The sequence below is a fragment of the Ursus americanus genome, chromosome 10, assembly GCF_024610735.1.
Source record: "Ursus americanus isolate L20-20 chromosome 10, mUrsAme1.1.p, whole genome shotgun sequence".
NCBI lineage: Eukaryota > Metazoa > Chordata > Mammalia > Carnivora > Ursidae > Ursus > Ursus americanus.
The window spans coordinates 77,711,022-77,729,256 of NC_142136.1; the positions used below are offsets into that span (position 1 = coordinate 77,711,022).

The following is an 18,235-nucleotide window of genomic DNA, read 5'->3' on the forward strand; positions in this document are numbered from 1 at the left end:
CTCAGTTTTACCAGGAAATCCCCACTGACCAAGCATTTTGTGATTTTTGTGAACTAGAAATGGGTTTGACTCTGCGAGGTTACGTATCTGTCATGAAGGAAGTCAACTCATCTATCCTTCTGTCTTTTCACTTTGCACCAACCTACCTTTCCCTCTTTTTTTTTTTTAACTAGGTTTCTTCCCTAAGTGGCTTATTAACCTATTTTCCAACTGAGGAATTCTCATGCAGTCTAATGAGAGTAAAACTTCGTTTCATCTGTTTAAAAAAAAATTACATGAATACGTTTGTTTTTTCTGTTCAGTTATTTATTACTAGTTTTCTTCAATCAAGAAACGGTTAACCCCTGTGGCAGTACTTGGACATTACAGTGAATTATATTTCTATAAAAGTCAGTGCTTAACTTTATTTTTAGGTACACAAATGCAGAAAAAAAGGATAAAATTTGAGAAAGGAAACTATCCTGAAGTTTTCTGATTCATATTATGGTTTCCAAATACAATAGTGTCCCCTTATCTGAGGAGGAAATCTTCCAAGACCCCCAGTGGAAAAGCACAGATAGTACCAAACCCTGTATCTACTTTTTTCCCTAATTACATGCATGTCTGTGATAATTTATAAATTAGGCACATAGTAGGAGATTAACAATAATGACTAATGAAAAATACAGCAATTATAACATTATACTGTAAATAAAAGTTATGTGAACATGGCCTCTGTCTCAGAGTGTTGTACTGTACTCAACGCCGTGATGGTGTGAGATGATAAAATGCCTTTGTGATGAGATGAAGTGAGGTGAATGTCATAGACATTGTAATGTAGCATTAAGCTACTAGTGACCTGACCATAGGTCTGAAGAGTGTCGTCTTTTTCCAGACTGTGGGTAACTGAAACTGTGGAAAGCAAAACCACAGATAAGGAGGACCTCTGCACTCCTTGCACTACTGACCCCATATTTAACAGCCCCAATTTTCCTACTAGACAGGCATAAAAACTTTAGATTTGTACTTGGGTCTCTTGCTACTATTAGAAATACACATGATGATTAATTAGGACATTTCAGAAAACCTTATTTTTTTTGTCTTCTTTATATTATGGTACATTGACTTTGACCTGGAGCCATTAAATCTTTTAAAATATTAAGAGGAGAGCAGAAGGTTTTGGAAAATGACATGCTCCAAATTTAGGGGGGTAGGAACTGTAATATAGAAAAGTATTCAGATTGTTAATTTCTGCCTTGCTATATTATATGCTTATATTTTTAGGAGGAATAAGTTTAGTTTATTTCCCAGTATTTGTGCTACAGTGTCAGAGCTGAGGTAAACTAAGGCATAGTTAGGTTCATAATATGATCCTTTAGACCTGTGAACGGATGAAATATTCCCTAGGTTGACTGAAATTATAGATCTCAAAATTTGAGTTATTTTGCAGCTACTTATACCATACGGAAGAAGACTACCTGTCACAAGCAATTTCTAGTCATTCTTTTTTATAGATCACATAAGTATGATATACATGTTAAATAATTTAGCATTTAAAACGTTCCAATACTGGTTTTCTACAGTAGCTGTATTGACAGTTTCTTGCAGTTTGGACTGCAGATAATAGCTGTAGAACAGTCCTCAGCTCCCATGGCACTAGTGTTCTAGACCAAGAAGCACAAATAGCATAGAAATAATTTATGAGGTCATAAGGGTAGAGAAAATGACAGCTTCTATTTTAGAAAAGAGGACTAGAAAATCCCTGTCTCAGGAGACAAGGGACAACATTGTTTATTTTAGTCTGTGCTGATAAAAGACAACATTGTGATAGATGAAGTGGATGTCGTAAGTCTTCTGTTGGAGCTGTGCTGTTCAGTGTGGTGAATATGTGGTCTGTTGAATCTTTGGAATGGGACTAGTGAAGCTAAGATTTGTAATTTTATTGTAGTTAAATTCAATTTATCAGTACAGTGTTTAGCATATTTGGAACAACTTCGGTATGCAAGTCTCATTTTGCATCTTAAATATAATGAAATCTAAATAAATATAAACATTTACCAGTTGAATTAGATGTGTAAAGTACAGAATTGGAAAGATTTGGTCTGAAGAAAAGAATGTAAACTATCCCAATTTTTAATATGGCTATATGTTGAAATGATACATTTTTAATATATTGGGTTAAATAAAATGTACTACTTAGCTAATTTCATCTGTTGCTTTTTTCTCTTTAATGTACTTCTTAGAAATTTAAAATTTCTTTCATTGCATTATTTTTCTTCTATCCAGAAGTAACTTGGTCAATTTTTTTTTTCTTACATGGATGTAATCCCAGAATCTCATTACATGGTGTAATTATGCAGTTCATTTATTTTTATCTTTTAAAAAATGAGTAATTTGAGGTTGAACTTTAGAGTTTATGTATTCACCATTAGGTGTTAGTGAGATTGATTTCCTGGTAGTATAATTGCTTGGTGTGTGCAGAAGTACAAGAAAGAAATTTGAATACCAGTTTTTAGGAAATAAATTGTACATATTAAGTTTACATTTACTCCTTTCACTTTTGTTACCTTGTTTTGTGTTTATTATCTACTTGATACTCCATAAAATTTTAAGTCCAAAAATTTTTATTGTCATGGAAGATTTCTCTTAAAATCTTTGTGTGAACTTTTTGTGTTCATTTATTTTACTTCATTTTATCCGGGATGTCAACCCTAGCAGAGTAAGCATCTTATCATTTACTGATTTATCCTCATTTTATATTACATCCTCATTAAATGTGTGTTTAGTGAATGAATGACACCAGCTGAGGGCAACGCATGGTTGTTGACATGAGAGTATACAATGAATAAAATACGGTCTTTGCCCTCTTGGGATTTAGAGTTTAATGGTTTTACGGAAGCAAAGTGTAAGACCAATTGGTAGTAAGGAAGGGAATAGGAAATGTTCTGAAAACCTAGAAGCAAGTATTCACTTACATTGGGAAGACTGGAAAGAATTAACTAAGATGATAACTTTTGAGCAGGTCATAAAGGTGAGTAAGTACTTGCCAGCTGTAGGTTTTTTGGAGGTAGAGGATGAGGGGGAGGATTGTGGGATGATGGAATGGTGTGGTCAGAAGGGCTAATAAGTGAACAGAGATCCCGAGCAGTTAATAAGGAGCTGTCTAGGGGAGGAGGTAAGAGTAGAGAAGGGAAGAAGTAATATTTAGATAAAACTGATTGATCTAAGTTGAGGAGTTTTGATCTTTGCCTTTTAGGTGGCTGGGTGTCAGGACAAGAATTAAATGGATCAGAAAGCAGAGACCACATAGATTGGTTCACTCCCCTACACCCTCCCCCATATTTGAAAGGCTCTTTAGTGTCCATGATTGTCGATTCCAGACAGTAATTCAGAAGTAGAGTGAATTTAACAGACCTAGTGTATTGGTGGGAAAGGGGGAGATGAAAAGTGATCTAGGAGTTTTCTAGTCTGAATGATGGGGTGATGGTGGTGATAACCATTAACTGAAACACAGAAGGTAAGTGTGTTCAGGATCGGGGGTGGGGTATGTAGCTGCTTGAGGGAGAGGAAGGTATTGGATTTTTTAATATTTCGGTTTTTGAGTACCTATGGTGGATTGTTGGGTTTTTAAAACTCTACTGGTAAATATGTTCTCAAGGCACTGTCATTTGTTACTGAAGATGACTGTAGTACCCTCCTAACTTGTCCTGCTTTTACTTTTGCTCTTATAATTTAGTTTCCACATAATATCTAGCATCCTTTTAAAAATGTGAATTAGATCATTGTAGGTCTCCTTTTTCAGATGCAGTAGCTTTCCATTTGAACTAAAACCTGGCACCTGGGTGGCTCAGTCGGTTGTGCCGTCAGACTCTTGTTTTCGGTTCAGATTGTGATTTCAGAGTCATGGGCTCGAGCCCCATTCATGCTCGGTCGCTCTCTCAAAAATACTAAAACAAACAAAAACTATATTGTAGGCCACAGGGGTTTTTTTTAGGATATTATTTTATTTTTTAAGTAATCTCTATACCCAACACGGGGTTCAAACCCACAGCCCCAAGATCAAGAGTTGCACACTCTACCAGCTGAGCCAGCCAGGCATGTCTAGGTCACAGGGCTTTATATGATCTGTTCTTAGTCTACCTTTCCAACCTCATCTACTTTCCACCCCCTGTGCACTAACCACTAAAATTGTTCCTCTGTCTCCCCAGATACTTTTGTAGGTTTCTTAAGAGTCTTTCCCCAGTAGAATTTTCATTCCTGTCACTTTGTCAGTATATCATATTTACTTGTTTGCTTGTTGTGCCTACATTTTATTCATCTTTTATCAGTGTTCCTGTATCATAGCACAATATTTGGCACTCAATATTTCTTGAACCAGTCTGAGGGAAAATCCAGAAGAAAATCAGGGAGTAATGGCATAGATTTAAATGCAATTTTCAGTACCAATTAAAGTGTGTGTATGAGAATCCCAGATTGCTTATTCATTCCCTAAATAGTTATTGAAGATTTTTGTCTCAGCTTTTGCATGTAATAGTGAAGAAAATAAAATTGGTCTTCACCTTGTTTAAGCTTAAAAAGTCCAGTGGGTGGCAAGAGAAATCATGGGAAGAAATGATAAATTCTTAGACAATTTCATCATTGTATTGGGCATCAGAGCAAGAAGAGCCAGTAGAGAATGTGGAATAGTCCAGTTTTTAATAGAATTTAGTAGATTATGTGCCCTTACATATGTCTATATAGAAATATATCTAAAAAGAAAGTACTGGGAGCAAGTGAGGGAGGGAGAGAGGAAGTGTGAAGGGAGTAATTTGAAATAGATGGGCGGATAGATGGAAGTCACACCATACTCAGAGGCTGGAGAGTTGATGAGGTTGGTGGCATAGAGGACGGCAAATTTTTAACAGTTGGAACAACAAGGGTTCTTAAATTTTTTTTAAATTAAAAACTCACAAGTGTATGTTTTGTGTATTGGGTGTCTGAAATATAGTGATGTTTTGGTGTTGGTGGAACCCTAAGCATTAAGGAGACCAGAGGAATTGGAAGGAAATCTAGAAGCCTTCCTGAAGTGTCAGGGGCACCTGGGTGGCTCAGTTAAGTGTCCAACTCTTGATCAATTCTTGATTTTCACTCAGGTCATAATGTCAGGGTTGTGAGATCAAGCCTGTGTCAGGCTCTGCGCTGTGTATGGAACCTGCTTAAGATTCTCTCCCTCACTCTCTCCCTCTCCCCCTCTTAAAATGAAAAGCCTCCTCAAGTGTCCAAATCCAATTTCTATTTCTGGAAAATGAACATCTGTTTTTCTAATTGAGTGTAAAATGAAGGCTATTGATTTTAAGTTTACATACTTGTTTTTCTCTTGCACCTTTTCTAATGATTGGTATACATTGAAGAGAAGATTAGAAGCAGGAAAAGTAGGACAGGTTGGCTGCAAAGAGCAACTCCTCGGGAAATACTCAGAAGCGTCTCCTGTTAAAGTGCAGCAACTTCAGCTAATTGTTGCTGTGATTATCCGTATACACTCCTTATATATGACCATCAGATACACTTCTACAGACACTGAAGGTCTGATTATGGTAATTCTCTAATAATTGAACTTTCAAATGACGGAGTGGTTAAGATTTCCAGGAGAAATCATTCAGTAAAACTTGGATGTTATGAAGGGAACACCTAGTCCTCTCAGCGGCTTTGATACATAACTCGGGTATTGTATCAAAAAGCTTGGAAAACTATTCTGTACAAATATTGGGAGAGAAAAGGCATATAATATAAGTTTGAAGAAACTTTATCTCACATGGTCTTTCATTAACAATTTCTGTTTAAGAGTGGGTAATTATTCCAGTACTCTAAAGGGGTTCTCAAAGGCTACCAATTCTCTTCCATTCCTTAATCATGGTCTTTGAGTTAACACATTACTGTTCATTTTGATGGATTATAGGGATTTTAAAAATTACCTATCAAAGAGGCATTATTTGCTTTTCTGAATTGCCTTTAGAACAATGATTTGGAATATTTCTAAGAAGATTAACGTTTTTCTTAAATAGTGGACATTACTGAGTTACTGCATTTTGGTTTTTATCTTTCATGTATTTTATAGTAAATGCAAATTAATATAAATTAGGAAGAAAGGGAATGCCACTGAGTCTGGGGACCTAAACAAAACAATTTTCTGTTTTACCATTTCTTTTCTCCTCGACTTCAGAGCTGTTGAAGAGTTGGGAGACAAATGTGTAAGTGCAGTATTTGGGAATGATTTAAAAATTTTCCAATTTACATTATGGTACAACTTCAGTTAATAATCAACATGTTACAGTGGTACATGTCATCTAACATCTACAAGGAGGACAATTAAATTGAGTCAACTCAGGTTGGCCAAAGTTCGAATGTAATTTTTTCGGTATAGCTAATATGTACTATATGAAATATGAGTGTGTGTGTATGGTTTTTGGTTTTTGTTTTTTAAAAAGAGGCCCAGTCCCAGGCATGAATTCACAACCCTGAGATCAGGACCTGAGCTGAGATCAAGAGTCAGATTCTTAACTGACTGAGCCACCCAGGTGCCCTTAAGTGTATTTTAATATTTACTTGAACCATAGTTAAATTTTCTTTCTACTCAATAGTGTGGAAAGAGAATAGGTTTTTAGACCAGTAATTGCTGTTTGAACTAATTTGTGTAAGTTTTTCATAATTTTTTTCTCCCAGCACTCAGTGTCTTTACCGTTTCATTAATTTCCCATGCACATCATCCTATCGTTAGCTCCCCTCCTCATCCCAGGATTCTTCCTGGAGGCTCACTTTTTTCTGCTCCAATCTGAGCTGTTGCTATGTTGCTGTCTAGAACAGCTGCAGCAAAACTGTACCTGAAAGAGCCTCCATGCTCTTCTGGATTGTATGTGCTCTTGGCTGGATCATCATTAAATGAACACTTGAGAATTTGGCAAGCAACTATTCCTTTCTTGTTTGTTCTTTAATAGTTATTTTCTTTTGGATAGTGCTTGAATATATGCACACACAATAGCATGGGTGCTAGTAGTACGATGAGTTTTTTGTTTTCTAGAATTTTATCACATCATTAAACAGGTATTAAAATGCTAATTTAATGTATGCATGCATTGTTGTTATAATTGAATATATGCTAACATGTATTTGGTCAATAAAATAAATGGTTTTTCAAAAATGGGTAAGGCCTATGAATGAATTGTTAAGAATTATATCATTGTTATATTTGGAAGGAGCCTAGGTTAGTATAAAATAGAAGTGGTCATAGGTCATGAATCACTAATTCTATAGTAGGTACTCTTGACATGGAACATCAGTTCCATTCATTAAGTATTTGCTACATTTAAGACTTAAGGCAGCCAGTGCGTGGTAGATACAAGGTGTTCCTGTTGTTGAGCAATTCCAACCCTAGTGGCAGAGGTTGGAATACGGTACAATAATTATGATACAGTGATGAAGAAAAGACCTAAGGGAAAAGAGGATGGTAAACATCAGTAGGGGCAGCACCTTTGAATAATTTGAGACTTAGATTACATTTACATGACTTGGTAGGCAGGCAGAAGAAAGGAAAAATTCAAGGAAGCAACATGAATATAAAATAAGTCTTGGAATCTTGTTATCAATAAAAATGCATTTTGTAGTGATTGACTTGGAGCATCATATGCAGTAGGGTTATCACATATTGCATTACCCGTTTAAAAAAAAAATTGCTGTGTGTTCAGCTCAGTGGCGGTGCTTGGTATACTTGGGTGACTTCACTAACTACCTATGAGATCTGTTTTCCAAAATTAAGTGTTACAGAGAGTTTGGAGGAGAGAAATGAGTAGGAGAAAAACTAATTGGGAAGGATGAGGAGAATGTTCTTGCTTAGGCGTGGGAGATTTAAAGGACCATTCAGAACGAAAGGGGGAGAATTATTTATCTTAATGAGTGTGTCCGAGGATTTGGGAAGGTAGAAGTGCCTAAGTATCATCTTCAGGATGAGCTACAGCTTGTTTTTGGGAGCAGGTGCAATCAAAGAACACCCATTATGAACAAAGACTGGGAGCTGATAAATGTGCATGAAGCTGGTAGTAATCCAAAATGAGAGTAGAAAACGAATCCAATCTTATTTCATGGGTAAGTTACATTGGAAGTTTTTTGGCCGGAGAATGATGGTGATCAGGTTTGTATTTTAGTAAAGTTAACTACATTGTGGGAAGGGTGCTTTTTTAGTAACTCAGACTGCAGGCAAGGAAACCAGTTTTTATATGGTATTTGGATTGGTAGTAAAGAATATAAGTCAAGACCCTAATTAATTGTGAAATGGTCAGGGCTTGGTGGTTAATTGGCCGTTATGTGGAAGAAAGCAAGGATGACTAGTTTTTAACCAAATGGCAATGATTTTGGTGCTGCCAACTTCTGAAGAATAGAGCAGTAGGTCAGGATGGAAGGCTTCAGGTTCTTGTGACATCTAGTATTTTCAGCATGAAAAGTTGTGATGCTTAGGAAAAGGTCTTGACTTGAGAATTTTGTCGTCAACAAAGTCAGCAATAATTGATAAATGAAAGTATGAGACAAATAGTTCACCAGTGCAAAATTTATATAGGTTAGGGCGTTACGATGTCTTCTAACCATCTATGTGTAGATAGAGCTGTTTAGGTAGATTTTGAAGGGCTTGGTGAACTGAGTCTCATAGTGGAATAAATTAAATCATAAATACTGCAGTTGTGTGCATTAGTTAGAGAAACAAACCTGTTAAAGAAATGGACATTTACTAAAGATGATTCGATTCATTCATACTTGGTCAGTGGTCAGCACAGGGAAATGTGGAAACCTATTGTCTCACTCTTCAAACTTAAGTTTGAATTACCTAAGTAAGCCCTATATTATAGCCATCATTCAAATACTTGTTTGAGATCCAGAAATAATCCTTAGCACACTATTGTACTTTAAAGTATTAACACCTAATAAAAATCAACTAGCCTTCAAGTATATTGATACATAAACTATTCAGTATATTTTTGAATTATTTGAATATTAATATGCATCTGGTATGCAAACATGGAAATGTGCTATGTAGTGAAAGTAAATTTTTCCATACTGTGTCTACCAGTCACCCAGCTTCTCTGTCCTGGTGTATTCATTGTTACTAATTTCTTGTGTATCCTTCCAGAAGTTTCTGTGCACTCACAGACATTTGTATACATTCTTAATACATATGCAAGGATACTGTACACACTTGCCATTTACTTATTTCCGCACAATATTCCTCACTATTTCCAAATAAGTGCGTATGAGAGAGAGAGAGAGAGAGACACCTTATTTTTACACCTGTTGCTAGGTCATTGTTAGGTATGTTCCAGATCTTTTTTGTCAGTGATTAATTGAAGTTTCCTCTACCCCCCCAACCCCACCCCCATTATGTGCTCTAAACTGTCTTTGGGCATGTATTATGAAGCATGTGTTTGAGTGTATATATAGTATGAAATTTATACCAGGTAGATTGCTTGGTCACTGGGTATGTATATTTTTAAAGGTTTTTTTAGATGTTCCCTATCCTAACTGAAGACAATCAGAATTTAACTTTATTCCCTGCAGTCCCCAGCCAAATGCACGAAGTCAATAAAGATCAGAGATTAAGAAAAACTGATGGGATTGTTGCAGGTTAATAGACGTTTTAGAATAGAAATTATGTCATCGCACTTGGAAGAGCTTTGAAGTCTAAAGCTGGCTAATAAGAATTCTGGGAATTAGACACCTAAAGTCTTGTGCTTTAAATATTAGATTACATTAAGTAGTTGTCTGTTTAGTTAAATAAACTGTATTGTCTTCGAGAGAATTATCGATAGGTTAGATTTTTTAGAAATATTTATTTATTTTAGAGGGAGAGCAAAAGAGCGGGGGGTGGGGAAGTAGGGGCAGGAGAGAGAGAATCTCAAGCAATACCTTGCTGAGCATAGAGCCCAATATGGGGCTCGATCTCACAACCCTGAGATCATGACCCGAGCCAGAACCGAGTCGGATGAGCCACCGAAGTGCCCCAGTATGTTAGATGTTTTGAATGACATGGTGAACATTAACAGTTTGCTTTATGAGAGGTATTACACTGAATTTAATAATGGCTTAGTTTTTTTGTGATAGAGAAGGAGGGCATTAGACTCAAATTCAGAAATTTTTCATTTAAAAAATTTTTACAGTTCTCCAGTGATGGGAATGGACATTAACTTTGCTGTGCCCAAAAAGCTAACTTGGATTTCATTTCTTAAATAGCAAGAATAGGAAGAACTATAAACTTTTCTAGAAGAATTCCCATCTTTGGAGTTCATATTACATTATCACTTTGAATTTCAAATCTTATATTATTTGGAAGTACTGGAGGGAGGTAGATACTTCCTTCTAACAAACCAAAAAGGATGGAGGCTCTAAGCTATATTTTAGATTAGCTCTACTTAGAATTAGTAAAAAAATTAAAAGACACTTGTATGCATTCCCAAGGAATCGTGGTTTTTATTCAGCAAATTATGTAAGTTTGAAGACTAGCAAGATGATATGATTTTTTTAATTAAAAAAATTATATCTTCAGATAGTAACTTTAAGCAATAATGTATACATTGTTTGCCCAAGGACTTGAATGAGCAGTCTGCTGTTAGCAGAACCGAAACTCCTTCGTCGGAAGTCATTTATTTCACCTATATTCTTTAGTATTCATGATTGTGAAGTATCAACTCTCCAAGGTATGACTGGAGAATAAATACAGTTTTGTTCCACCACATACTGTAGTTATTAGACTTCTTAGGAAACATTTATTGAGCACATACTGTAGCAGTACTAGGGACTATTCTTACTGACTCTTCTAATAAACACCGGGGTACAGTTGGGCTGGGGAAACGGATGTGTCCATTTTAGCTAGGATGGTCAGGGGAGGCTTCTCTAGGAGACACTTGAGCTAATTGATACCTGAATAATCGGAAGGAGGGGACTTGCAACATTGGAGGTGTTGAAGGTGAACCAGTTCAAGCTGAGGGGTTTATCGTTTATAGCCTGGAATAGGAAAATGTCTTTTGCAGCTGGAATTAAGTGAACAAGCCAAGGGTCTTTCTTAACCCTTTCTTTTTCTTAATTGACTCCTCCCCGTGACCCCCATCAAATTTTTTTGAACCCCTTTCATGAAATTTTAACTTAGCTGTTTATGTATACTATATCTGTTATTTCTATGCTTTTATACATTAAAAGAGATTTTTGCTTTCCCCTGCTCCCACCTTCAACTAATTTTCTCTCTCTTGAGTGCAGTACTGAGGATGCAAGATGTAGAGCAGTATATGCCATAGTAAATAGTTGAGATTTTTTTCTTGATGAGAAATCATCATGAAGGCTTGGGCCAGGTAGTGACATCTAGTTTATGTATTAGAAAAGAATTTTAGCTACTCATGGAGACTTGACTGAAAGCGAGCCAGAATAAAAGGCAGGCCAATTAGACTAGTAAGGAGAGGTGAAAGGTAATGGTGGCTTGGTCTTCAGAGATTATTGATAATATAAAGAGATAAGGAAGAGTAGAGAGAGCAAAAGAGGGGGAGAGAATAAATGAATGTAGCATTAATGGTCATAAAATATGTCTACATATGTTGATGAAAGCTTGGGGAACAGTGTACCCTCCAAGTTGCAAAGAGAGGTTGCCTGTAGAACCCACTGAAATGAAGGAAGGAAATGACCCTTGGGAAATGAGAAACTTTGATTTTTAACCTTGTTACATTTGAAATTTCTTGTTTTTCAGTAGAATATCTCACACAATTTACAATGGTCAAAACTCCATATTTATTTCAACTTTTTTTTTTTTTTAAAGATTTTATTTATTTAACAGAGAGGATAGCCAGCGAGAGAGGGAACACAAGCAGGGGGAGTGGGAGAGGAAGAAGCAGGCTCATAGCAGAGGAGCCTGATGTGGGGCTCTATCCCAGAACGCCGGGATCATGCCCTGAGCCGAAGGCAGACGCTTAACGACTGCGCCACCCAGGCACCCCTCAACTTTTTTTTTTCTTAGTTGGATTATGCCCCTGTATTTGTACCTTCCTTTCCAGACTTTTTACTGGGAAGTCTGTTTAAAAGCCTGCGTATTCTTTTGTGTTCTGCTACAATAGTGGTGGTTATTAGTATGTGAACATTTTCAGTTAAAATTTCTGTTAGAATTAAATGATTCTTACCTAATAGACAGTTCTTGGCCCTCTGACTTATTGAGGGATAGTATTATGAATTCCCTAAGGCAAAAGGATTCTCGTACAGGTGCTTACTGCCGTTTGTTGAATCAGTGAACAGGCTGTTTTTCCAAGATCATACTGGAAGTTATTAGCAGAACACAAAGGAGATTTTATACCACACAGTTTTTTCTCCAAAATTGAATGTAATGAATTCAAAATTACTGGGAATGTTTAACAAACCCTGATGGTGACTGAAAATGGGTAATAGTTCATAAGTAGCATAAACGGTTTTAAAAAGGGACTGCAGGGGGCACCTGGGTCGCTCAGTCGGTTAAGCATCTGTCTTCCGCTCAGGTCATGATCTCAGGGTCCCGTGATCCAACCCTGCGTCCGGCTCCCTGTTTGGCGGGGAGTCTGCTTCTCCCTCTCTCTCTGCCTCTCCCTACTGCTCCTGCTCTCTCTCTCTAAAAATTTTTTAAAAAAGGGACTGCAGGGAATTCTGAGGTTCACCACTCAGATCCGGTGACTCCTTGCCAAGGGAAGGCATGAAGTCCTCTTGCTCTGATGAGATTCAGTGCAGTGCATCTGGAGCTTTTGCTGATTGGAGTATGTTGCATTTACAAATGATGCAGAGGCACAAAATGTTTGAGAAGTGAAATTTATGACGTTTTTTTAATGCCTTGTTTTTGTGTTTTCTGTTGTTTCTACAGCCTAATTTCTCAAACCCAGTAGTAATCAAACAGGAAATTTTGCACATTTAAAAAATGTGACCAAATTTTTAAAAAGATTTTATTTATTTATTCATTATTTAGAATGTGTGCGAGTTGGGGGAGGGGCAGAGGGAGAGGGAGAGAATCTCCAGCAGACTCTGCTGCGCTGATCCTGACACAGGGTTCAATCCCGGGACTTTGAGATCATGACCTGAGCTGAAACCAAGAGTCAGAGGCTTAACCCACTGAGCCGCCCCCAGCAACCAAAATTTTTAACTCGCCTGTTTTTAAACTTATCAATCCCTTTTTTAGAACGTGTGTTGGCATCTTGTGTCCAGGACAAAGTATTTTCATCACTGATTTAGTTTAACACCTGTTTCTACCCTGTATTTAAATAAATTTAAATAGATAACAGATAACAGTGCAGATTATACTTGCATGATGTTTAATTTCTCCCCAGTGTAACATTTGGTATTTTATAATTATATAATTAACATTATATTAACATGCGGTGGATTATATTTTTTTTTAGTTTTTTTTTCTATGTATTTTTTTAATTTTTAAAATTAATATATAATGTATTATTTGTTTCAGGGCTACAGGTCTGTGATTCATCAGTCTTACACAACACCCAGAGCTCACCACAACACATACCTTCCCCGGTGTCCATCACCCAGCCACCCCATCCTCCCACCCCCTTCGCTCCAGTAACCCTCAGTTTGTTTCCTAAGATTAAAGAGTGACTTATGGTTTGTCTCCCTCTCTGGTTTCGTCTTGTTTCATTTTTCATCTCTTCCCCTATGATACTCTGCCTTGTTTCTTAAATTCCACTTACCAGTGAGATTATTTGATTATTATCTTTCGCTGATTGACTTATTTCGCGTAGCGTAATACCCTCTAGTTCCATCCGCGTCGTTGCAAATGGCAGGATTTCATTTTTTTGATGGCTGAGTAATATTCCACTGTATATATATATACCACATCTTTCTCCATTCGTCTGTCAATGGACATCTGGGATCTCTCCATAGTTTGGCTATTGTGAACATTGCTGCTATAAACATTGGGGTGCAGGTGGCCTTTCAGATCACTACATTTGTGTCTTTGGGTAAATACCCACTAGTGCAATTGCCCGGTCATAGGGTAACTCTATTTTCAACTTTTTAAGGAAAATCCATACTGTTTTCCAGAGAGGCTGCAGCAGCTTGCATTCCCCAGCAGCAGCGTAGGAGGGTTCCCCTTTCACCGTGCAGTGGATTCTGCAGGAAGTGTTTTTCTTATTAAGTTGATTTATTTGTTCTCTTCAAAGTAGGTAACAGTAGTTGTTATTTTGTGTGGTTTTACATATATGGTGAAAAATAAGCTGTTGGATGTTATTTGCTAATTCACTTCCAGTGCTTTTTCATTATATATATGAACATGGTTGATACATTAAATAACAATAATTTACTTGAAATAAAGCACATAAAGAACTTAACCCTGATTAGGCAATGATCAAGGATATGTTTTCTTTGGCTTTTGGGGGAGGGGTGCTTGAGAAATCTTAAGTGATCACAAGAAGATAATGCTGCTTCATTCATTCATTCATTCATTCATTCATTCATTCATTCATTCATTCATTCATTCTGATTGAAATGCCTTTGTAGGAATTTGGGGACGAAATTAAGTTTGAAATTTTTCAGTGCTATCTTTCAGTCACAAGCCATTGCTGATCCTACCACAGCTGCCTTGCAAAATATATACAGGTCTGGGACCTTGAAACTGAGTTAGTTATAACCTTTCTTAGAAGTCATTAATTATGTCTGATAAAAGTCATCAATTTGTACTTTATTAGATTTCATATGAGTGACCTTTGGAGAAAAAGACTATGCATATATTTATATTTATATATATATATATATATATATATGATATATATATATCATATATATCAGTAAACTTTTCCTGAAAAACATAAATCTTTATTTTTTCTTTAATATTTTCTAGATTTCAGTGTTATTTAATAGTATTTATAAATGATTCTTACCTATTTACTCAAATAAGACCTTATTTTATGTACTTATTTCTTAATTTTGAGTTGATCTTTTTCTGATTCTTTAATTTAAAACAAGTTAAAATCCCGGGGTGCCTGGCTGGCCCAGTCCATGGGATGTGTGACACTCGATCTCGGGATCGTGAGTTTGGACCCCATGTTGAGTGTAGAGGTTGCTTAAATAATCTTGGAAAAAACAAACCTTAAAATCCTGCTTTTTAAAAATTTGGAATAGCCTGTCACTTAAATTTGTGAGTTTTATTTGGTTTGACAGCCTCATTTTTCATAAACCTCCTATCTTAGGGGCTCCTTTCCTGTCAGTGCATCCTGCATCAAAGCAACCACTGTTCTATTTTGATCACCACAGATTAGTTTTGCCTTTTTCTGAAAAATGTAAGTGGAATCATAGAATGTATACTCTTTGCCTCTGGCTTCTTTCATTCAACAGTGTTTTTGAGATTCATCTGTGTTGTTGCATATGTCAGCAGTTCTGTTATTGCTGCATAGTGTACCATCAAGTGAATATGCCAGTTTTTTTTTTTTTTAAGATTTTATTTATTAATTTATTTGACAGAGAGACAGCCAGCGAGAGAGGGGACACAAGCAGGGGGAGTGGGAGAGGAAGAAGCAGGCTCATAGCAGAGGATCCTGATGTGGGGCTCGATCCCATAACGCCAGGATCACACCCTGAGCTGAAGGCAGATGCTTAACGTCTGAGCCACCCAGGCGCCCTGCCATGTTTTTTTATCCAGTGTCCTATTGATATATTCTTGGGGTAGATTCCAGGGTTATTATGAATAAAGCTGCTGTGAACATTCTTGTGCGAGTCATTCACACATTTCATTTTTCTTTGGGAAAATATCTGGGAGTGGAATTACTGAGTATAGGGGATGAGTATGTTTTTCAGAAACTGGCGAACAATTTTTCCAAAGTGTCTGTCCTACTTTATACGCCCAGGAGCAGTGTACATGATTTCTGTTCTGCTCTGCATCCTTGCCAGCACTCAGTATTGTCAAGTCATGTGTGTTTAGCCATTATAGTGAGTGCGTAGAGGTGTAATCATTGTGGTTTTTAATACACATTTCCCTAGTAACTTTTCATACACTTTTTGGCCATTTGGATACATTTTTATGTGAAATATTGTTACCTTACCTAAGGGGGACATTTGGAGAACTCCAGTGGATGCCCAAGCTGTGGATATTACCAAACCTTAAAAATAACTATGTTTTTTCCTGTATGTACATATCTGTGTTCAATTTACAAATTAGGCACAGGAGGAGAGTAACAGCAATAACTAATAATAGAACAATTTTAACAGTATACAGTAATAAAAGTTGTATGAGTGTGGTGTCTCTCAAAATGTCTTACTGTACTGTTACCTTTCTGGTGATGATGTGACGTGCCTACACGATGAGATGAAGTGAGATGAACAGTGCAGGCGTGGTGAAGTAGCATTAGTCTGTTATTGATCTTCTGACAAAACGTCAGAAGAGGATCATCTCCTTCTGGACCACTGTTGATTGTAGGTAACTGAAACTACAGAAAGCGAAACTGGGTAAGGGGGGACGATTTTCACTAGGTTGTGTGGTTTCATTGCTATCTGTTGTAAAACTCATTGATCTGTATATAATCTGATGTCAAAAAAATGGGTATCTTGATTAGAATTCTGGAAGGCCAGATGATGTTGGGAATGTAGAATTGAATGTTCGTATTATGGACTCTTTGCTTTTTGTAAAATATCAGCTGGAAAATAGAAATTATTATGTAATTGAACCTTTTATTATGATGTCTGGCATGCTAATGTGAGTAGAAGAGACATGGGTTTGATTAAAAAAGTCAAAGCCTTCAGTTTGCTATATTTGTTTTATTGCCAGTTTGTTTTAAAGGTTTTATTTGAGAGAGTGTAAGTGGGGGAGGAGCAGAGGGAGGGGGAGAAGCAGACTCCACACTGAGCACAGAGCCCAGTGCAGGGCTTGATCACATGACCCCAAGATCATAACCTGAGCCAAAACCAAGAGTTAGACACCCAACCGACTGAGCCACCCAGGTGCCCCTTATTGCCAATTTTCAATCCAAAAGAGTCGTGAAAATTTAAAATGTTGAAATTTTTTGTCTTTCTAACTTCCAACTAACTGTTCAGTTAACTGGAACTATATTCTGTTATATCATTTGTTCATCATTTGAAATTGTATTACATCAAAAAGGATGAACTTGTAGAAATATTGTCCATTGTTCTAGAGATTTGCTGCTTTCATGGGTGTTTACTCATTTCCATGGGAGATGATGGCTTTTGAATTTTTGGTCTAATTGTTTTGGATGTATTATTCACTTCCTGACCTGAGCCGAAATCAAGAGTTGGACCCCTAACCGACTGAGCCACCCAGGCACCCCCAGGATATATTCTTTGTTGCTTAAAGAGAATCTCTTAACATTGAAATAAAATTACTTCAGTAAGGAGTATGTTAGATATTTTCACTGTTGTGAGTTGCCTGTAATAATAGCATTTATTGTTTTAGCGGCCAGTAGTGTGGTCTGTGTCTTTGTCATGAAAGCAAAGAATCATATTAGCTTGTGAGCTCTAGTGTATATATGCTCTCTGATGGTAATGTTTGATAACATGGATATCCTCCCACCTCCATACCTCAAACTTCAGAATATATGCTCCTCAGAAGGGAAACCCCGCTGCAGAGCATGCCAGTAAAGAATGTAGCTCCTCTGTGGTTTGATACCATGGGAATCTACTTCAGAGGAAATCATCACCTTTTACGTTGATTTCTGGCAAGGAGTTTTCAACATGAGCCTTTGCTAAAATCCTGTTTCTTGGGTATTTACAATTTGTTGTAATTTGAACAGCTTTGCAGAGTATTGCTCAGCCTCCATGCTTGCTGAAGTATAATCTGTATTTTATACATTTCTTTCTTAGAATGCACTTCTATTGTAATTTATATATTACATAATACAAATTATATGTGATATAAGGATTGTCTACTCAATGGAAAAGGATACCTTTGCTAACTCAAAGAGGGGAGAATGTTAGGTTCATTGTTACATAATTGTTAAGAATGGGCCTTCCATATCTTTAATGTTTTATTCTTTAAGAAAAGTCAGACTATTTTGTTTCTGACTAATTAGGGTGTGGTTAGAGGAGCTGTTTTTCACTCTTAACAATTCTTATGTTTTGGCATGGGAGGGTAAAATCAACCATGAACTTCTATGCAGTTTTTATTGACTGTTTTATCTTAAAATAAAAAATGGACCAGTTTCATCCAAAGTGGTATCATATAGTCTTGTTACAGTTATGCTTTAAGATTTCAACTAAGGGAGACCTTTTCTTTTAATGTAATTAT

General features: G+C 36.7%; 1 protein-coding gene across 1 annotated transcript in view; it reads left to right on the plus strand.

The window, feature by feature from the left end:
• The window catches only part of PSPC1 (paraspeckle component 1), a 92,853-nt gene extending 78,145 nt beyond the window's left edge, over window positions 1-14,708 (plus strand). The window contains exon 7 of the mRNA XM_087865245.1: window positions 13,454-14,708. Within this exon, the coding sequence (XP_087721371.1) occupies window positions 13,454-13,570 (117 nt within the window). The 3' untranslated portion in view covers window positions 13,571-14,708. The remainder of the gene's footprint in view (window positions 1-13,453) is intronic.
• Window positions 14,709-18,235: the final 3,527 nt, after the last annotated feature.